The sequence below is a fragment of the Accipiter gentilis genome, chromosome 10, assembly GCF_929443795.1.
Source record: "Accipiter gentilis chromosome 10, bAccGen1.1, whole genome shotgun sequence".
Classification (NCBI taxonomy): domain Eukaryota; kingdom Metazoa; phylum Chordata; class Aves; order Accipitriformes; family Accipitridae; genus Astur; species Astur gentilis.
The window spans coordinates 31,899,254-31,916,114 of record NC_064889.1 but is presented as its reverse complement, the minus strand read 5'-3'; the positions used below and the strand labels follow the sequence as shown (position 1 = coordinate 31,916,114).

At 40.7% G+C, this 16,861-nt stretch overlaps 1 protein-coding gene across 1 annotated transcript in view; it reads left to right on the top strand.

The window, feature by feature from the left end:
* Positions 1-16,293, top strand: part of SEC14L1 (SEC14 like lipid binding 1) — a 42,921-nt gene extending 26,628 nt beyond the window's left edge. The window contains exons 5-17 of the mRNA XM_049812268.1: positions 758-886; positions 1,137-1,371; positions 2,102-2,211; positions 3,026-3,215; positions 6,197-6,285; positions 7,240-7,310; positions 8,936-9,107; positions 9,418-9,552; positions 11,276-11,410; positions 11,857-12,108; positions 13,151-13,329; positions 13,889-13,990; positions 16,130-16,293. Of these exons, the coding sequence (XP_049668225.1) occupies positions 758-886; positions 1,137-1,371; positions 2,102-2,211; positions 3,026-3,215; positions 6,197-6,285; positions 7,240-7,310; positions 8,936-9,107; positions 9,418-9,552; positions 11,276-11,410; positions 11,857-12,108; positions 13,151-13,329; positions 13,889-13,990; positions 16,130-16,145 (1,815 nt within the window). The 3' untranslated portion in view covers positions 16,146-16,293. The remainder of the gene's footprint in view (positions 1-757; positions 887-1,136; positions 1,372-2,101; positions 2,212-3,025; positions 3,216-6,196; positions 6,286-7,239; positions 7,311-8,935; positions 9,108-9,417; positions 9,553-11,275; positions 11,411-11,856; positions 12,109-13,150; positions 13,330-13,888; positions 13,991-16,129) is intronic.
* The last annotated feature ends 568 nt before the right edge of the window (positions 16,294-16,861 follow it).

The following is a 16,861-nucleotide window of genomic DNA, read 5'->3' as shown; positions in this document are numbered from 1 at the left end:
AGGTTGGAAAAGACCTTTGAGACTGAGTCCAACCGTAAGCAGTAACATCTCTGTTTCAGGATCATCTCTCAGCAAACTAAGATGAAAGCTAAGAAGAAAGTTGGGAGTGCTTTAAGATAGCTTATTCAGCTGTCAACCAAATGAGTTGTTTACGCTTCTTTCTGTAGCATTATCATAGGAGAACAAAGTAAAATAGTTTTCAATCTGCAAAATACTAAGACAGTTCATAGGTCAATGAGGGAATGATTTATTGCAGTATGTCTGTTGCAAACATGTCTAGACTACAGTGCTTGGAAATGCTTACGCTGTACCTGCTGCAATCCTCAAGCTAGCTGGCCTTGGTCTATCAACCCAACCTGCAGCAGCAGCAAGTTTGCTGTGGAGTATTTTACCCTGTTGCACAGATACACTACAGTCATAGCCCATATCTAGAATGAGATAGTGTTAATTGTATAAATGTGCTAGTCCTTTGGCTCTTGGCTGGTGCACTAGTATTTCTCCACCCTCTCCTTTTTTTTTTTCTTAACAAGAAAGTGCTGTGCTAGCTGTGGGACTATAGGAGGGCTTCTCAGCTTTTTGTTCTTTAGTGTTACGTTTTTCAAACTGTGTTTTGCAAATGAAGCAAAAGACTGCAGATTCCACTTGAATGTTTTTGACTACGTAAACCTGTAAAACAAGAAACAGTCATTTCAAATATTGTGAGGAAAAAAAATACTAAATGGTTAACTAAGCTACATGACCTCCTTTTAACTAATAGGTTCATCCTGACAACGAAGACTGGACCTGTTTTGAGCAATCAGCAAGTCTGGATATAAAATCTTTTTTTGGTTTTGAAAGCACAGTGGAAAAGATTGCCATGAAGCAGTACACCAGCAATATTAAAAAGGTGAGCTTGCAGTCATGAAGGAGGTGCCTGGATCCAAGTTACCAAAAGACAATGTAGCTGCTGCTAAGTAACAGGCTGCTCTGCTCAAAAAGCTGGGCTGTTTACTCTTTAGCCTGGGGCAGCATGTGTGTGTAGGTCTGTATTTTCAAGTGGAATCTTTAGAGAGGTCTGGCCACTTACTGGGTTTTCAGCCCAACCCTTTCTGTATCTGAGTGGTTTTAGTAGCTGAAATAAATTTTCCTTTTTGAAGGGGAAAGAAATAATAGAATACTACCTGAAGCAGCTGGAGGAAGAAGGAATAACTTTTGTTCCTCGTTGGACTCCTCCTGTTGCATGTAAATTGGAGAGCAGTACGTCCCATGCAAGACGACCTGTTTCACCTGCTATTAATATACCAGACTCTGCCACAAAGGAGGGCTTGAACAATAAGGAGATTCTCAACACTTCAAGCAGCCCCTCAGAGCCCACAGCAGGAACGCCTGATGGTATGGTGGTCTGACTTGTTTTAGTGGGGTTCTTTGTATTGGAGAGGCTCTCAGCACTGTGCTGCTCATGGGCAGCCAAAAATCTTCACATTGGTTCTTTGTTTGGTAATATACAATGTTAAATTGCAGGCTTGCAAAGCAGTAACATGTGGGATAGCTTGGATAGCTGTTATGGGATGGTCTTTTTAGTAAATGAAGATCAGATGAGTGGAAAAATTCTTTACTGTTCATTACGTTGCAAATGAATGGCATACTTCTTGCCCTGAAATTCAGTGGTGGATATAACTGTAGGAATAACAGGGAGGAAAGTGCTGAAGCTTCCCTGGACACAGTCTTCTGTAGTATCTTCCTTCCCCTGTTAATAAGGGAATTGGGGAGAATTCTTGCACTGGGAGATTTAGATCAAAGCTTCTCTAAGTACTTCCAGAAGCAGCAAACCCTATGATGCTATGAATTGACAAATCTGAATATACTGGCAAAATGCTTTTGTAAACGTCTGGGTTTACTCCTTTCTTAGTTGCAGGAGAATTAATCTTTTTGGTTTACCATTAAGATGACTGTATATATTGCCTTGCTCATCTTTTCATTGATTTAAAGAAACTCTATTCAATTCTGACTGCACAGAACAGAGCAGCTGTTTCTAAGCTTGAGATATCAACATTTAAGATCCCTTGCTACTTTGACTAGGTCAGTTCAAGACCACTCTAATCACATGTACATCTCCTTTTAGACAAGCTAGATGCGGACTACATCAAGCGGTATCTGGGTGACTTGACACCAATGCAGGAAAGCTGCCTCATTCGACTGAGACAGTGGCTCCAGGAGACGCACAAAGGCAAAGTAAGTTACTGTTGGTCTCTTGTGGCGCTATCTCCAAACGTGTGATATACAAGGTGGACTTGATGAAACATCATGCCACATCTCCTGTGGCTAATTGTTCCTGTTAAGTGGCCCTCCATGATCAAAACCTAAATTAAGTCTATACAGTGGCAATAGAAGTAGTTCATTGTGACTGTCCCTCTGACTTTGCCAGCTGAGGTGCTTAAATGATTAGCGTGACTGCCTCTCAGAATGTCAGTAAAACCAGCACAGGGGAATAACATCAGTTTTGTAAGTCTGCCTGGTTCTACAATACCTTATTTTCACATTTGTTTGTTCTGGCCAAACATTATATTCTCAAATCTATGTCCCTAAGTGCAGTACTGAAAGGGAAGCAATGTGGCCAGTTAGATCACTGATAGCAAGGCTCGGGGTTTTCCAGTGGCTTGTGATTTGCATGTGTGTCTCAGCTTCCTTTTACTTAGCAACGAAATACAGTCTGTGTTTTGTCCCTAGATTCATTTAAATTGGACTGACTTGGTATGGTCATACAGGTGTAAATAATTACATTAGAGTTCATGAAATTTTTATATCCTTTATGTGAAGGTAGCTGCAGTACCTGACAGGGCTCATGTTTTTGTTGCAAACAAAGACTGATTTGCTTGAGTAACTTCCAGCGTTACACACCATCCTTTTGGATTGGTGCAGGTCTGCACGTTTTTCATCTTCTGTTGTTTTTTTGTTCTTATTTCAAACCTTAGATACAAAATTGGGTTTGTGGGGGTTTTTTAGTTAGTTTTTTTGGTTTTTTTGTTTTTTTGTTTTTTTTTAATAGATCCCAAAGGACGAGCACATTTTAAGATTCCTGCGTGCTCGGGACTTCAACATTGATAAAGCAAGAGAGATCCTTTGCCAGTCGCTGACGTGGCGTAAGCAGCACCAGGTAGACTATATTCTAGACACCTGGAACCCTCCTCAAGTACTCCAAGATTACTATGCAGGAGGCTGGCATCACCATGACAAAGGTATGCTCTATAGGGTGGATACTGAATAGCCTTTTTATGTTCTGAATTAAAGGTGATAGTAGTCCCTCTAAACTAGAGGTGACTGGAAAGATCGTTAGAACTTCTCAGTTGTTACGTACTAAATGCATTTAAATTGGTGTTGCCAGCTCCTTGGTTGGTGGAGGCAGACTCCCAGGTCCTAATCTTTCTGACTAATACTGACATATTTAATGCTCTAAAGAGCTCTGTTTTGCCAGTAGTTTAAAAAACTTACTAATTGCATTTCTGTAGTGCTCTGAGATGCTTAGAAGGGTGTTATGCAAATGCTGAGTGTTCTCTTTCAGTGATTAAAAGGTGTTTGTAAATAAGGACATCTTTCTAATCAACTTATTTCTGATGTTGTATAAGTCTGCTGATGGCATAAATGAATACTTATTTGGCATTACAATCAGCTTTAATGATAAGTGGGATGTTGCAAAACATCAAATAGAGCAGGTTTATTTAAGGAGGCAAGAAGATTTGGCTGAATTCCCTTTGTGTGGTGAGACATGGCCAGATCTTTAAAACACTGCCTGTGTTTAAAACTATGCCTGACACTCCCCTATCCCTCCGCTTGCTTTATCATGCACTGATCTTGTTGCTAGTACATACATAGAAATAAAACGTTTTGAGATTTGTTGCTTGAGGCAAGCTGGGCTCTTTAGATAAGGAAATGATCTCTTACTGTGAGCTATCTGTGTTCTGATTTAGTCTTTTTCCTACTATGCACTGTTGTTTCTGCTAGCTCTTCCTGTTACAAGAAGCATATGAAACAGGACAGGATGCTGTCGGCAGTGGTGGCCAGGAGACAGGGAGGACACAGCGGAAGTTTAATCACTGTAAAGCTGAAGAGCTCGAGTGGCTCTCCCCTGCTGCTTTGGGCTTGACAAGCCTCAAACTGAGAAAATGGAAAATGAGAATATGCTTGTAAATATTGTAGGGAAAAAGACCTGCAAATAAGTTCTCCCTTTCTGTCAGTTCCTTGTCTTTACTTTGCAAAGACTTCCTCTGTCAATAGCACATAACTGGGTCCTGCCAGTGAGTAGAAAGGTGCAGAATGCATCAAAGGATTGTTTAATGTTTTTCTGAGAAGTTCTTCAGTCTTGTGGTGAACTTCATGACCCACTATCTTCCCCTCCAGTTCCTTTGATCTCTTTTGCAGCATGCCCACAAATAAAGCATGGGTTTGTCAATAATGGAACCAGAATTTCAAAGCTGAGCAATTCTCTATAATTTAAAATTTCAGTGGTAGGTTCTTTTTTTAAACCCTCTTTTCTACTATTGCTCCTTTCCTCCTACATATGCTAAATGTGCCAAAGTTAAGCTAGCTGAGTTCTGTATAGCTTTTAGTGCTAAAGCAAAGGCAGCAGTGATTATGAAATGTGTTGTCTAGAATGAGCTATTAGTGCAAAAGAATAGAAGTTATTATTTTGGCTTGCAGTTAGCACAGTTTTCTATACATCTGAGTGGCTTTTATTTTGACAGGAATTCTTCAATCAAATGGGTTTTTAAATCACAAAGCTCTAATGGAATATAAAATATACAGTGATAATACAGCACTGTCAGCTGAGACTTTCCTTCGTGTGTCATTTGGGTGGACCAGGGTTAGTAAGCTGTTAGTTTGGTTTTGGATACATGTGCATCTGTGAGGGAGATAGACCTGCTATGAAGCTTAATAGCACTTTTTGTTTAGTGTTTCAAAAGCTGAACAGTACATTCCAAGATAAGTGTGTGCTGATGTTAAAATAACATTTTCTTTTAGACCACCTGATAAAATACAACATACTGTGAACTTTCATGGGGGTAGTGTCTGCCAAATAAATAACTTGCCTTGATTCTGCAGTTTTGGTTGTTTGGTGTTTTTTAATAGTATATCTTGACAGTTTCTTTCCTTGTGTCCTGAAGGACTTAATGATAATTTGATACCTCTCTGCAGCTGTTGTAGGAAAGTAAAGCTAAACAGACAACAAGACTTCAGGGAGATTTTTATGTAGAAAGCTTTTTTTTGTGTGTCCCAGCATATTCAGTTTTACAAGTCGGTGGTTATTTAGTTTGTGTACTAGAATGAATGGAGCAAAGCTTAAAAAAATGCATCACAGCTTCATCACATCTTCACAGGAGGATGGAAGCTGTTTTGGACAACTAGCTCCTATTGTGAAGAGCCAGAAATGCAAGCTTTGATTCTCAAATTCAGCCAATGCAGTTGTTAAGCTTAATGCCTTTGTATCCTGGATAGTATCAGGATGCCCCAGTATGCAACAAGATGCCGTGAAAAGGCAGCGCTTTGAATCCAGAGGGTCTGTATGAAGCTGATCTCTGGAACAGAGTCAGTTCTCACCAGGCTTAACCTGCATAAGTGAGGCTGTGTGCCAGTTCTGCATAGTATGTAATGACATAGCTGAAAGGTGTGACTTCAGCAAATACTGCAGAAAGCAAGTCTCTGGGTTAACACTTTGTTTCGTCCAGAACTCAAGGTAGCTACTTTTCCAAAAATGTTGCTGTAAGGTCTCCGGAGCAGTATTGTCATGTGTGATAGAAGGCTTACAGCCTTCATTGCAACTCTTTAGTTATGCTAATGGACTAAAATTTTTCCTGTATCTTAACTGTCCTGGAAGCTAATTATAGTCCTGTGTCTTTAAGTGCGTATAGCAGTATCTTCTGTGTACCAGTGTACATGTTAAATTCTTTAGACCTTTCCTTGCAAATAGGGGAGCTGTTTTTGCATCACGATGTCTCCATTAAACTTTTCCAGTTCATTTACAGGCAATCTTTTGGTGTAGCCGGACAGGGTAAAGTTTATATTGCCATCTGCTCCAGGTTTTCCCTTTTCCAGCTGTACAACAAAGTTTGAACTGATTATGGCTTGTTTCCCTTGGGATTTTTAGCACAAAACTAGCTTGCTCAAATTTTCTATTGTTGTAAAAATAAAAGGTTATGCTGATCTATTTGTTGTCATTATTCAGATGGTCGCCCGCTGTATGTGCTGAGATTGGGACAGATGGATACCAAAGGCTTAGTGCGAGCTCTTGGGGAAGAGGCCTTGCTTCGATACGTAAGTATTTTTGGAGCCAGCAAGTTGCTAACAATGTGATATTTTCATTTAGAAATTTCCTCCTCTGCCAGAACATTCATCACTCTGGATATTTTGATGTACTCTTTGGCCGTCTGTTTTTGGTTTGAATACATCTGAAAGCTCCTGGTAGCTGATCTTCTGCATTCTTTCCAACTGCAAACTGATGGCGGAAAGGCGTAGTTCTTGGCAGCTCCTGTAGTTATGGGTTAGCATTTTCACAGATTCTTCTGCAGTTTGTGCAGTGCTTCAAGTCTCTGCATTTGTACAGAAGAGAAAATGCCATGTTTATATTTTGTCAAGCCTGTATTCAAGGATAAGAATAATTTATTTTTAAAGAAAAAGTACTTGCCTGTAATTTTGCCTTCTCTAAAGGCATCATTCAGACTGTGTTATTGTGGATCTGCTCAGTTTCCAGGCAGAAAGCTGGCAGAATTCCAGGTTCGCAGTAATTTTTTTGACTCCTACTAATGACAGTCATGGCCATAGTAACCACTAGAAGAAGGGGCTGGATTTTACTTTTTCTCTTCCAGTGGCATTTCCAGCCACATACTAAATTTTGTTTCTTTGCCCTAGTTCTGTTTCAAGGTTACGTTCTTTGACTTAAAAAGGGGCTTTAATTCCTGAGTAAAGAGGAAATCAGTGCTTAAAGGAGCAGAAGTGTCAGGAGGCTTCTTGTCTGTGTCACTCCTGGGACGCAGTTTTTAGGAGGATCTTGTTTACATTTTATGGCTTTTATGGAAAGGCATGTTTATTTTTCAACAAGATCGATCAATGGGGTAAATGCAGTGATCTCTAGTTCATTCTTTGGAAAAAAAAGTTTATGCTGGTTTGAGTTTGTAGTTTTAATTATTCTTTGGATATAAACATCTTTTTCTTTATCCAATCTACTGAGTTTAAGACTGTCTTCTCTAAACAACATGTTTTCTTCTACAGGTTCTTTCAATAAATGAAGAAGGATTGAGGCGGTGCGAGGAGAATACCAAAGTATTTGGCAGGCCAATAAGGTAAAATACAAGTGGATCTGCTTTTTGGGAATTACCTGGTTTCATGTGTGTGGGGGAACATCAGGCAATGTGATGCTGCTGAGCAAAGCTTGCTAAACAGAACAAGCCAAGGGTAGGCTGTGTGTCTCGTATACAAATAGAAGCACAGTTACAGCTCGCTGAGAGCCTCCACAACTACTGCTAGAGTGAATCTGCATGGTCAAGCCTAAGGAAACACAACACCTGCTTTAGCAGTCTCTGTGTCATGCCATAACAATTCTACATGGTGGGTGTTGTGCTTCTACTCTCTTCTATTGTTTGATGTCTGCAAAACGATGCAGCCTAAACTCCCATTTCTGTTTCTGGAGGATTTTATAGGCGGACGTTGGTACAGGCTGCCAAAAAAATCAAGCCATGATAATATCATGGATAACCTTTCCAGTAGTTTCAGGTATTATTTTCATCTTATTTGTTCATCCACCAAGGCTCATTACTTTCAGTTCTTGTTTGCGTTCTCCATTTATTATATGCAGTTACTCAGCTCTTGATCCAAGGCAAGGTCATGAGGCTCCTGTGAAACCTGAAGTCTAGTTTTCCAAGTACTGGCATGACTTCATATGAAGTTCAGTCAAAAATACTTGTCATCCCATCTTTAAGTCATTGTAGGGGTCACTCAGGAAAGTGTTAACTGCAAAATGGATTTAAGGGAGTGAAAGAATGCAGGACTGGCCCTGAAAAGAAACAATGTTTCTTGGACTCTTTTCAATTTCTGACTCCTTCCTTTAATCTGTAAAGGTTCAGGGATGGGTGGTATGTCTGCTTATCTTTGCCCTGTAAAAGAACTAGCTGTCCTAGCTCTCAGTGGGAGGTCAAATGCAAGAGATGGGTTTCATGTGTGTAACTCTGAAATTGTGTTGCCCTACTGGATCTTCATTTGTAGAAGTAATCCTAAAGGACTACATATTAAACATTTAAAGTGAAACAAAGAAGTGTTTGCTGTTTCATAGAAGCCTTATGCATAATTTAATGGATGCTAGCTGGCGCAGCACAGCTGTAAAGCTTGAATTCATGCCCAGGGCAAGACCTGAACTTGGAAAGTAACTAAAGCATATGCTGAAGCTCAGTATTTAGTATTAAGAACATAGCTCTTCCTATAGAAAAAACTTCCCTCCCTGAGATCTGACAACAGAATTAGCTTCGACATGTAATGGCACTGTTACTGTACTGTGTTAGTAGGAAATCTGCACCAGGAATGTTAAATTGCTTCATAGCAGCAGCATGGCCACTTCATTGATTTCCCAGTAAAAGCAATGGTTTAACATTTGGGCTGGCTGTTGACAGGATCTTTTTTGGCTTCATATTAACCTTCACCTGGAGTCTGAAATGTCTGTGGGACAAGACGCATGATGTCCAAAGTGATCATTGCACATACTGTGTAACAGTGCTTGGCACACTCTTAAGACATTTCTGTACTAAGGAACTGAAACTCCAGTGTCAATAGGTAGCACAAAGCAAGGAGGTAATAGAAGAAACCAAAACATGCAGTGGAGTCCACACATTTCAGTACATTGGACACTTGCATAAGAAAGGAGAATTTTGATGCTATTGAGATTTTTCTTTTTATTTTTTGTCTTTCTCAAATTTAGCTCTTGGACCTGTCTAGTAGATCTAGAAGGCTTGAATATGCGGCATTTATGGAGACCTGGTGTCAAAGCATTGCTAAGAATCATTGAGGTGGTCGAAGCTAATTACCCTGAGACTTTGGGCCGTCTTCTTATTCTAAGAGCACCTCGAGTATTCCCAGTTCTTTGGACACTGGTATGTTTGTAATTCTGGGTATTCCTCAGCTGTCTCTGTACACTGCTACACACTTGCAGTTTGTAAAAGCACTTTAGAGATCAGGCTTTATAAGCAGGAAATGTTACCATTTGGAGACATCTCTTTTATAGGATTCCTGGAGTGGATTAAAAAACATTAGCTAAGAACTTGCTTACACAGTCGGTTAATTTAGCTTCTTTGTAGTGTGAACTTTGTGTAACAGACAGTAACAATGCAATCAAACATTCCTTCAAAACTGACTTGAGAAAAGTGTGGGAGCCTGATCTGTTCTGTTTTTCTTTGTTTGTAGGTTAGTCCATTCATTGATGACAACACTAGAAAGAAATTCCTTATTTATGCTGGAAATGACTACCAGGGTCCTGGGGGACTGCTGGATTACATCGATAAAGAAATTATCCCTGATTTTCTTGGTGGAGAGTGCATGGTATGAATATAAACTAGTGCATATAGCAACTTATTTGTGTTTTTTTTATTTTTCCTCTCCACTGCTCTGAACAAAGAAACCTAGAAACACAGAATGAGGATTCCAGGCTTAGTGTTTTCTTCTGGATCCACTTTAAAAAGAAAAGTACAATACTTCTCTGCAATGAATATCAAATAACTTAAGAAAATAGCTAAGCATGGTTAAAAACTGTAGTCTCTTTACCTGTCAAGTTCAAGCAGACATGGTAGCACTGCACTGAGCAAGAGCTGTCACCATCAGCTAATCATAAGAGTCTGTGTCACCTAAAAGAACTAACTGATAGCATAAGGAGTCCAAGGAAATATGTGGCACATCTGCTAGCAGGGCTTAACAAACAGCCAGGTCTCCTAGCACATTGACCCACAACAAACCAAAGAAATTGTTTTACTGCAGGATCCTGTAATTTCTCAGTCCCTTGTCATGTGCCTTAATAGCTGTTTCCTGCCTAGACTATGGGTGTCGATTGAATCTGTCATTTTAACATCTTGACGATACTGTAAGGATTGTTTTCTCTGTAATGTTTTTGACAGTGCAGGCTCACTGGTGTGACTGAGGTGTGGGAGTGCAATTTGGGCATTGGCTGGAGCCTCTTTCACAGTAACACTTAGATGATTATTTTTTTTCTGAACTCAGCTGTGTTAAAATACCATCTTAGGCTTGCTTTTTAAGCCCCTGTACAGTTTCTAGCTTAATTTCTGTACAATTTTTGAAAATTCATCTAGGTCTGTTCAAATACAGTCTCAAATGATAATGAAGTACTGTTGGACACGTTGAGAGTAGAGCATGTGTTTGTCTTCAGTGGGCTGCTTTTTGCTGCAGGAGTAGCTTTCAGTGGACGGAATTTGTGCTATCTAATTTGGAGCTTGAGAAGCTGGCAAAATCTACTGTTTAAGTAAGCAGAAGTGAATGTTACCAGAAAGCAAATTGCTACAATACTTCCTGCTGGTCACAGAGAATGATAGAGTCTCTTTCTCCTCTTCTTTACTTCTGGATATTTGAACAAAAATGACTTCTCAAAGATGCTTTCAATTCTCTGTTGTAATTAAGTTATCAAACACTTCTACTACCTCATATGTTTCCATGGAAGCTATTCCTGATCAGATAGTTGTCCAACTTCATTACTAGAGACTTTTTAAAAAAGAAGATTGCTTAGGGAAATTATGTAATCAGTTCCAGTACTGAGCTGTCAAGACAGTTGTAACTTCAAAACTGTTACCTTCCTGACTGCAATATCCTTTCACCTGTTTGGAAACTTACTGTATCACCCCACCATCCTTCGCCCTTAAATTTAGCTACCCCAGTTCTTTCAGGTCTCTGTAGGCTATATTTTTTTAGACTGAGTCACTATTCCCACTTTCCTCATGATTCTTAAGTGGCTCATATCTTTCTTCAGTATGGGGCAGTATGCGTGATAACTATATTCATTTTCTGTGGTGGTGGCTGCTGTCTGTATACAAGATCTGTTCCTCTGGTGTCTAGTTCTGCAAAATCACCTAAAACAGATCATTGTAAAATAAATTTGTGTGATGTACAAGCTATAAAAGTACTTTCAAACTCGGTTCATATCTCATTCTTAAGAGTACTTGCTGAATGTGGGGGTTTGTTTCTGAAGCTAGCAGACAGAGAGCAAGACAGGGTGTGGATGTACAGAGGGGATACTTTCTAATGGCTGTTATGCTTTTAGTGTGAAGTACCAGAGGGTGGGCTGGTTCCCAAGTCCCTCTACCGGACAGCAGAAGAGTTGGAAAATGAAGACATAAAGCTTTGGACTGAAACAATCTACCAGTCTGCAAGTGTCTTCAAAGGAGCTCCGCATGAGGTACAGTTGTAGTCTACCCTTCTTTTCTTTCATCTCAACCTTCTGCTCTAGACTCTGTCTCTTGCACTGAAAATGGTTTAGAACTTGGTTACTTAGTTGGCATGGTTCCACCTTGTTCTTCTATAGTTGTGGTGCATGATGATGTTTTAGTCGCTGAAGTTTGTGACCATTCCTAGTATCATCTTATTGCCACTGGTTTTCATTCTTTTCAAAGCCAAATCCTCCTAAGCAAAGACAAACAATATACTCAGAAGCTACTTGAGAGCTTCTGAAAATCATGTGTTAAAGTAGACACTCCATCATGAGATTATTTATATCTACAATGCCTTTTTAATAGTTGAAACTAAGCCCAGCAACCAAGAGCTCTGTTCTTTGTCGTCTTTTCTGGTAGGAGCTTGTCTTTATTAAGCAAATTGCTATTGTCTAATATGACTTTTCTGTCTCAGGTTCTTATTCAGATTGTGGATGCCTCATCTGTGATCACATGGGATTTTGATGTGTGCAAGGGTGACATTGTTTTTAACATCTTTCATTCCAAAAGAGCCCCACAGCCTCCTAAAAAGGACTCTCTGGGAGCTCACAGTATTACATCTCCTGGTGGGAACAATGTCCAGTTGATAGACAAAGTCTGGCAATTGGGTCGTGATTACAGTATGGTGGAGTCTCCTCTTATCTGCAAAGAAGGGGAGAGTGTGCAGGTAAGACGGCTGAATCCTCGTGTGGGAGCAGATGGAGGCTAGCTCCAAAACTACATGTTCTAATTCACAATTGTTATTGATGACCAAGTGGTGATTCAGCTCCGGACCGTCTGCTTGCTTTTGGCCGATGTTTCAGCCTATGTTCGTAGCTGCATGCTGCAGGGAATGAGGATAGTATTTACATGGGATCTGCTGTGAGGGGAGGTTGCATCAGTCCAATAGTGACTGGCAAGGATTGATTGGCAAGGAATACAGGGAAGCCACCTAGAATGAAGTGCACATCCTGAAAGTAGCAAGACATGCTCTGTGCTGTAATTTTGACCATTATTTTCTGAGGCAAACACTCTGAAGAATATCAGTGTCTTACCTCAGTAATGAGAGAAGTCTGGAAATTAAGACTGAGCTTCTGTGTGTTTGTCCCTCTAACAGGCATGTTAAGGAGCTCCTTAACGGCCAGGGTTCCTGAAGGGTTTTTTTAATGGCATTTGCAAACTATCCTTTAATTACCAAATTTGAAATTACATTCAGCATGTTTATAATCGCACTCTGCCACTGCTATTCCTTTTGACTTGAAATAAGAGTTGAACAGCCTTTGAAAAAGGAGCTCCTTAAGTCATCTAATTGGAAGTGTTAAACTGGAAATATGGGCAGTAACCTCTTGAAACTGTACTTTCTCTTTCAGTGAGGCAGGAGCCTTGACTGTTCTTTTCACGGCCTCAAAGGACAGCTGTTAATGAATATAAATGGAAAAAATGGATATTGTTTTAAACAAGAACTTTGTCCTTTCAGTATATTTAAATCCTAACCCCTTGACACTGTCAGAAAGCAGGAAGAACTGCTGGCATTCTATCATAACTTTTGTAAGCATGCTGTGTGGGGAGAGTTGACCAGCACTGCCAGTTGGCTGAGGAGCTGAAATACTGGCGTTGGGGAAAAATTGTGAGCATGTAGGCAGTTTCTCTAAGCTTGGAAAAGAAATTTCAAGCCTACAAATCTTTGTATTAACAAAGTTAATTTTTAATTTTACTTTGGCTGCTTCCAGGGATCACATGTGACCAGGTGGCCTGGCTTCTATATTCTCCAGTGGAAATTTCATAGCATGCCTGCCTGTGCTACAACCAGCCTGCCTCGTGTGGATGATGTGTTAGCATCTCTACAGGTCTCCTCTCACAAATGTAAAGTGATGTACTATACAGAAGTAATAGGATCTGAAGATTTCAGGTACGTCTGGCCAAGGTTTGTGAAGGTCAGCTGATGTCAAACATTTCTGATACTCGGATGATCAAGCCAGTGTCAAGTTCACTTAAATACAAGTAAATTGTGAGGACTTGTGTTTTCTTAGGCCTCAAAAAACACAAACAGACAAACAAAATCAACCAGGACTGGCACTGGGGGCAATTAATGTGTAAAAGGGGTTAATCAGTTATCTCATTGTACTACTCATCGCTAGTCACTTTGCTTTGAAAGTGTTGTGCGAGTTGTTGGGCTTGGCAGGTTGTCCTGTAGAAATGGGTGCAACTCAAAATGGAATTGAGTCAGTTCAGTTGCCTGCTAGTTGATGTAATTGACTGAAACCAGTTCTTGGTTTCCGAACAGCATCTGTTTTTGTAAGGTGGTGTTCGGTGTCCCCATTATCTTATGTGGTGAGGCAGAAAAGTATCTGCACAAAAGTGTTACTTGTTTGCACACTGAATAAAAAGCAAGTACAATATAGATATATAGCAGAAATAAAAATCTTTGTATGTTCTGAAGCTTAAAACTACTTTGTTTTTTATTGCAGGGGATCTATGACCAGCCTTGAATCAAGCCACAGTGGATTCTCCCAGCTCAGCGCTGCCACCACCTCTTCTAGCCAGTCCCATTCCAGCTCCATGATTTCCAGGTAGTGCCACAACAGATGAAAAGCAAATGGATGAGATGGCTGGACCCTCGCCTGTGGCAGCTGACTGCAATACAGCATATTCAACTGGCAATTGCGCAAAAAAACCCCACCCCACAAAAGCCTTTTATAGATAGTAAAGTAGCTGTTTGAATTTTAAACTTAGTAGTTTTGGTCCTTGTTAGATCCAACAGCTTGTCTCTTAACTTTAACCCTTTTTCCTAACTCAGCCATAAATATTTTTGCAAGTGTGCTTGCACAAATCCTAACTCTGAACACAAGGGCTCTCATTGAAAGGAAAAATAACCAGTGCATCAGTTAAGAATAAATTTTTTTTAATTGTGTAAATGTTAAAAAGCAAAAAAGAGAAAAACCCTACCAAAAATGCTCTGTAGTGCATTAGAGATCAACTGCAAGTCTCCTGTCAGGACATTCCTTGCCATCTTAAGAAATCCCCTCTGATCTTCCAGTGCTGCAAACTGTTCTCCCATTGCCACTAAGTAATGTCCGAGACAAAGAAAAGCAGTTGCTGGATATTTGACTTTGTGAGTCCACTTTTTTCAAAGCATGCCCACAGAGCTGTGGCTGGGCTGTAAACACTAATAACCTTTTGTATGAGCACATTTTTGGGGAACATGAGCTCTGGGTCTTGATGGGTTGAAGCAATTAATTCTTTCCTTGGATTTGCACTTGAAGCACTGCGGAGAGAGAGGCAGAGAGCAGGCTCTCCCTCACTGTGAAACACTGGGCTGATCCCGAATTGGTCTGAGGATTTGTTCCCAGCTGTGTGCTGGAGCTTCACTTCCTTAGTATACTCCCTGTGAATTGATTTTACTGAGACTCTGTTCTTATCGGGAATTTATGCAGAGCTTAAGCTTGCTGCTTAAATCAGTCTCAAGGAGGTATGGCTTACATCCTTCCTGTGCACTTTTCAATCCCTCTTGCCTCCTATCCTTCCCTGTGCATGTTAGAAATAGAGCGCTTCAGTTCTGAGCAGCAGAAGCTTTAATGTAGGCAGGGAGCACAGGGATCTTCGCTCTAAGTGATACAGTGGATTTTCTAAGCAGTGCCTGCTTGACCATTTTCACTGCTGCTTCTGCCAGTGGTGAACTGCCATTTTCCATTTTGTGCCTATTCTACCCAGGCCCAAGCAATCCTACTTGAATCTTTTTGTTAAAGTCTGTTCGGGTATTCTTTCACTTCGAGCCCCCTCCCACACACAGCAAAAGGCACAAAAGACTGAAGTGCTGGGCAAAGGGCTGTCAGCAGACAACCACAGACCATAACTGGCAGTGGAGCAAAGATTTCAGTCTGAAATACAGCAGGATTTGCATAGTTAGTCTCTGCTTGGTCTTTCCTCGCCTTCTTAGATCTAAACTATCCATCCAGGCAGAAGGAGTTACTGTGCTGGCTGCAGTCCCTACTAGAAAGCTGGGTAGGCTCTATTAAGTCTTGGGGAGGCAGCACTGTTGTGGGTAAGTGGTAGAGGAGCTTGCAGAGGGGTTGCACTTTCAAAGCGGAACTCCCTTAAGATACTGGATGCCCTGCCTGAGGAAAGCTGGTTCTGAACTCAGTATATATCAATCTTTTTTATGACTGCAAAGCTTCTGAGAGGCAGGCTACTAACCTCTAACAAAGAGCACCTCTTCTGCAGACCAATTCTGGCTATGGAATGTGGCAGACCGAGCTGACACAGAAGTATTTTAGTAAGAGATTTAGAGGTGCTAAGAAGCCAGTCTCCTTAAGCTGAACCAAACTGGTCTGTTTTGTCTTTTTTGCACTTAGAAATTGAAGACGGAGGTTAGACTGTCACTTAGGCTGCCAGAGTGTGCTGTGTGAGACAGGCCACCGCTTTGGTGTCAAGCAGCTGCCCACCCAGCGTATGCACAGCAGACAACCACATGCTGTGGTGCTCAGGCTGCTCATATAGCTGTCTGCCTAGGAGGAACCTAGCTTGCTGGAGAGGTGGTTTGATTGTTGACATGCAGGAACCAGTATTCCCAGGCGCAAGGGAGCTAGTGCAGCAGGACACACAGTGAGGTTAGCTTAATGACGCTCATGGCTCTTTGCAAATGCCACTTGCCATGTACCAGGCTGTAAGGGTTGAAGATGGTCCCCTTTCTTTCTCTCTCTCTCTCTCAGATGGCGATTTTGCTGACAACTGTAAAGAAACTGCTTCATTCAACACTCCACATCTGTCCAGAGGTGTCTGGCTTTGTAGACCTTTTTGAGTTGCAGTCACTTTTCAAGTCTGAAGATCTGTATTTTGTTTTTCACTTGAGCTGGCTCAAAAGTGGCACTTTGGGGTTTTCCTCTGTTAATCTTAACATGTCTTTTAGAGCTCAAAGCACATGACAGCACAAACAGCTGGGGAGATCAAATTCCAGAAAAACAATAGTTAATCCTCCTCTAAGCAAAGTGCTATGGCAATATGACTTGATCACTGCAGTCTAATTAATTTCCCATACCCTGGTCTTTCTTTGTGCGATATTATTGCTCTTCCTTCTCTCAGCCAATGACTCTTCTGTTGGCTTTTTTTTCTTGTTATCAGTGTCCTTCTGCACTTTCCTGTCTGTACTCATGAACTACATATCAAATTCTGTAAATGTTTTGTATACATAATACCTCATTCTTGGTAATAAAATACAGATAGTCTTTAAAAGATTTTTTTATTGTTATCAATAAATGTGAACTGTTTGGAAAAAAAAGGGTCAGCCTCTTCATTTCATTCACCTGATGCAAAGCTTCCAGATTATTTTATGTGCTGAATTCACGTCTGCCAGAGCTGCTCTGGGCAGTGCTGTTCTGGGGGATGCAGGAGGCACTTCAGCTCTCTGCCACTGTGGAGAAGTTTCAACAAAGCACTCTGTTTTG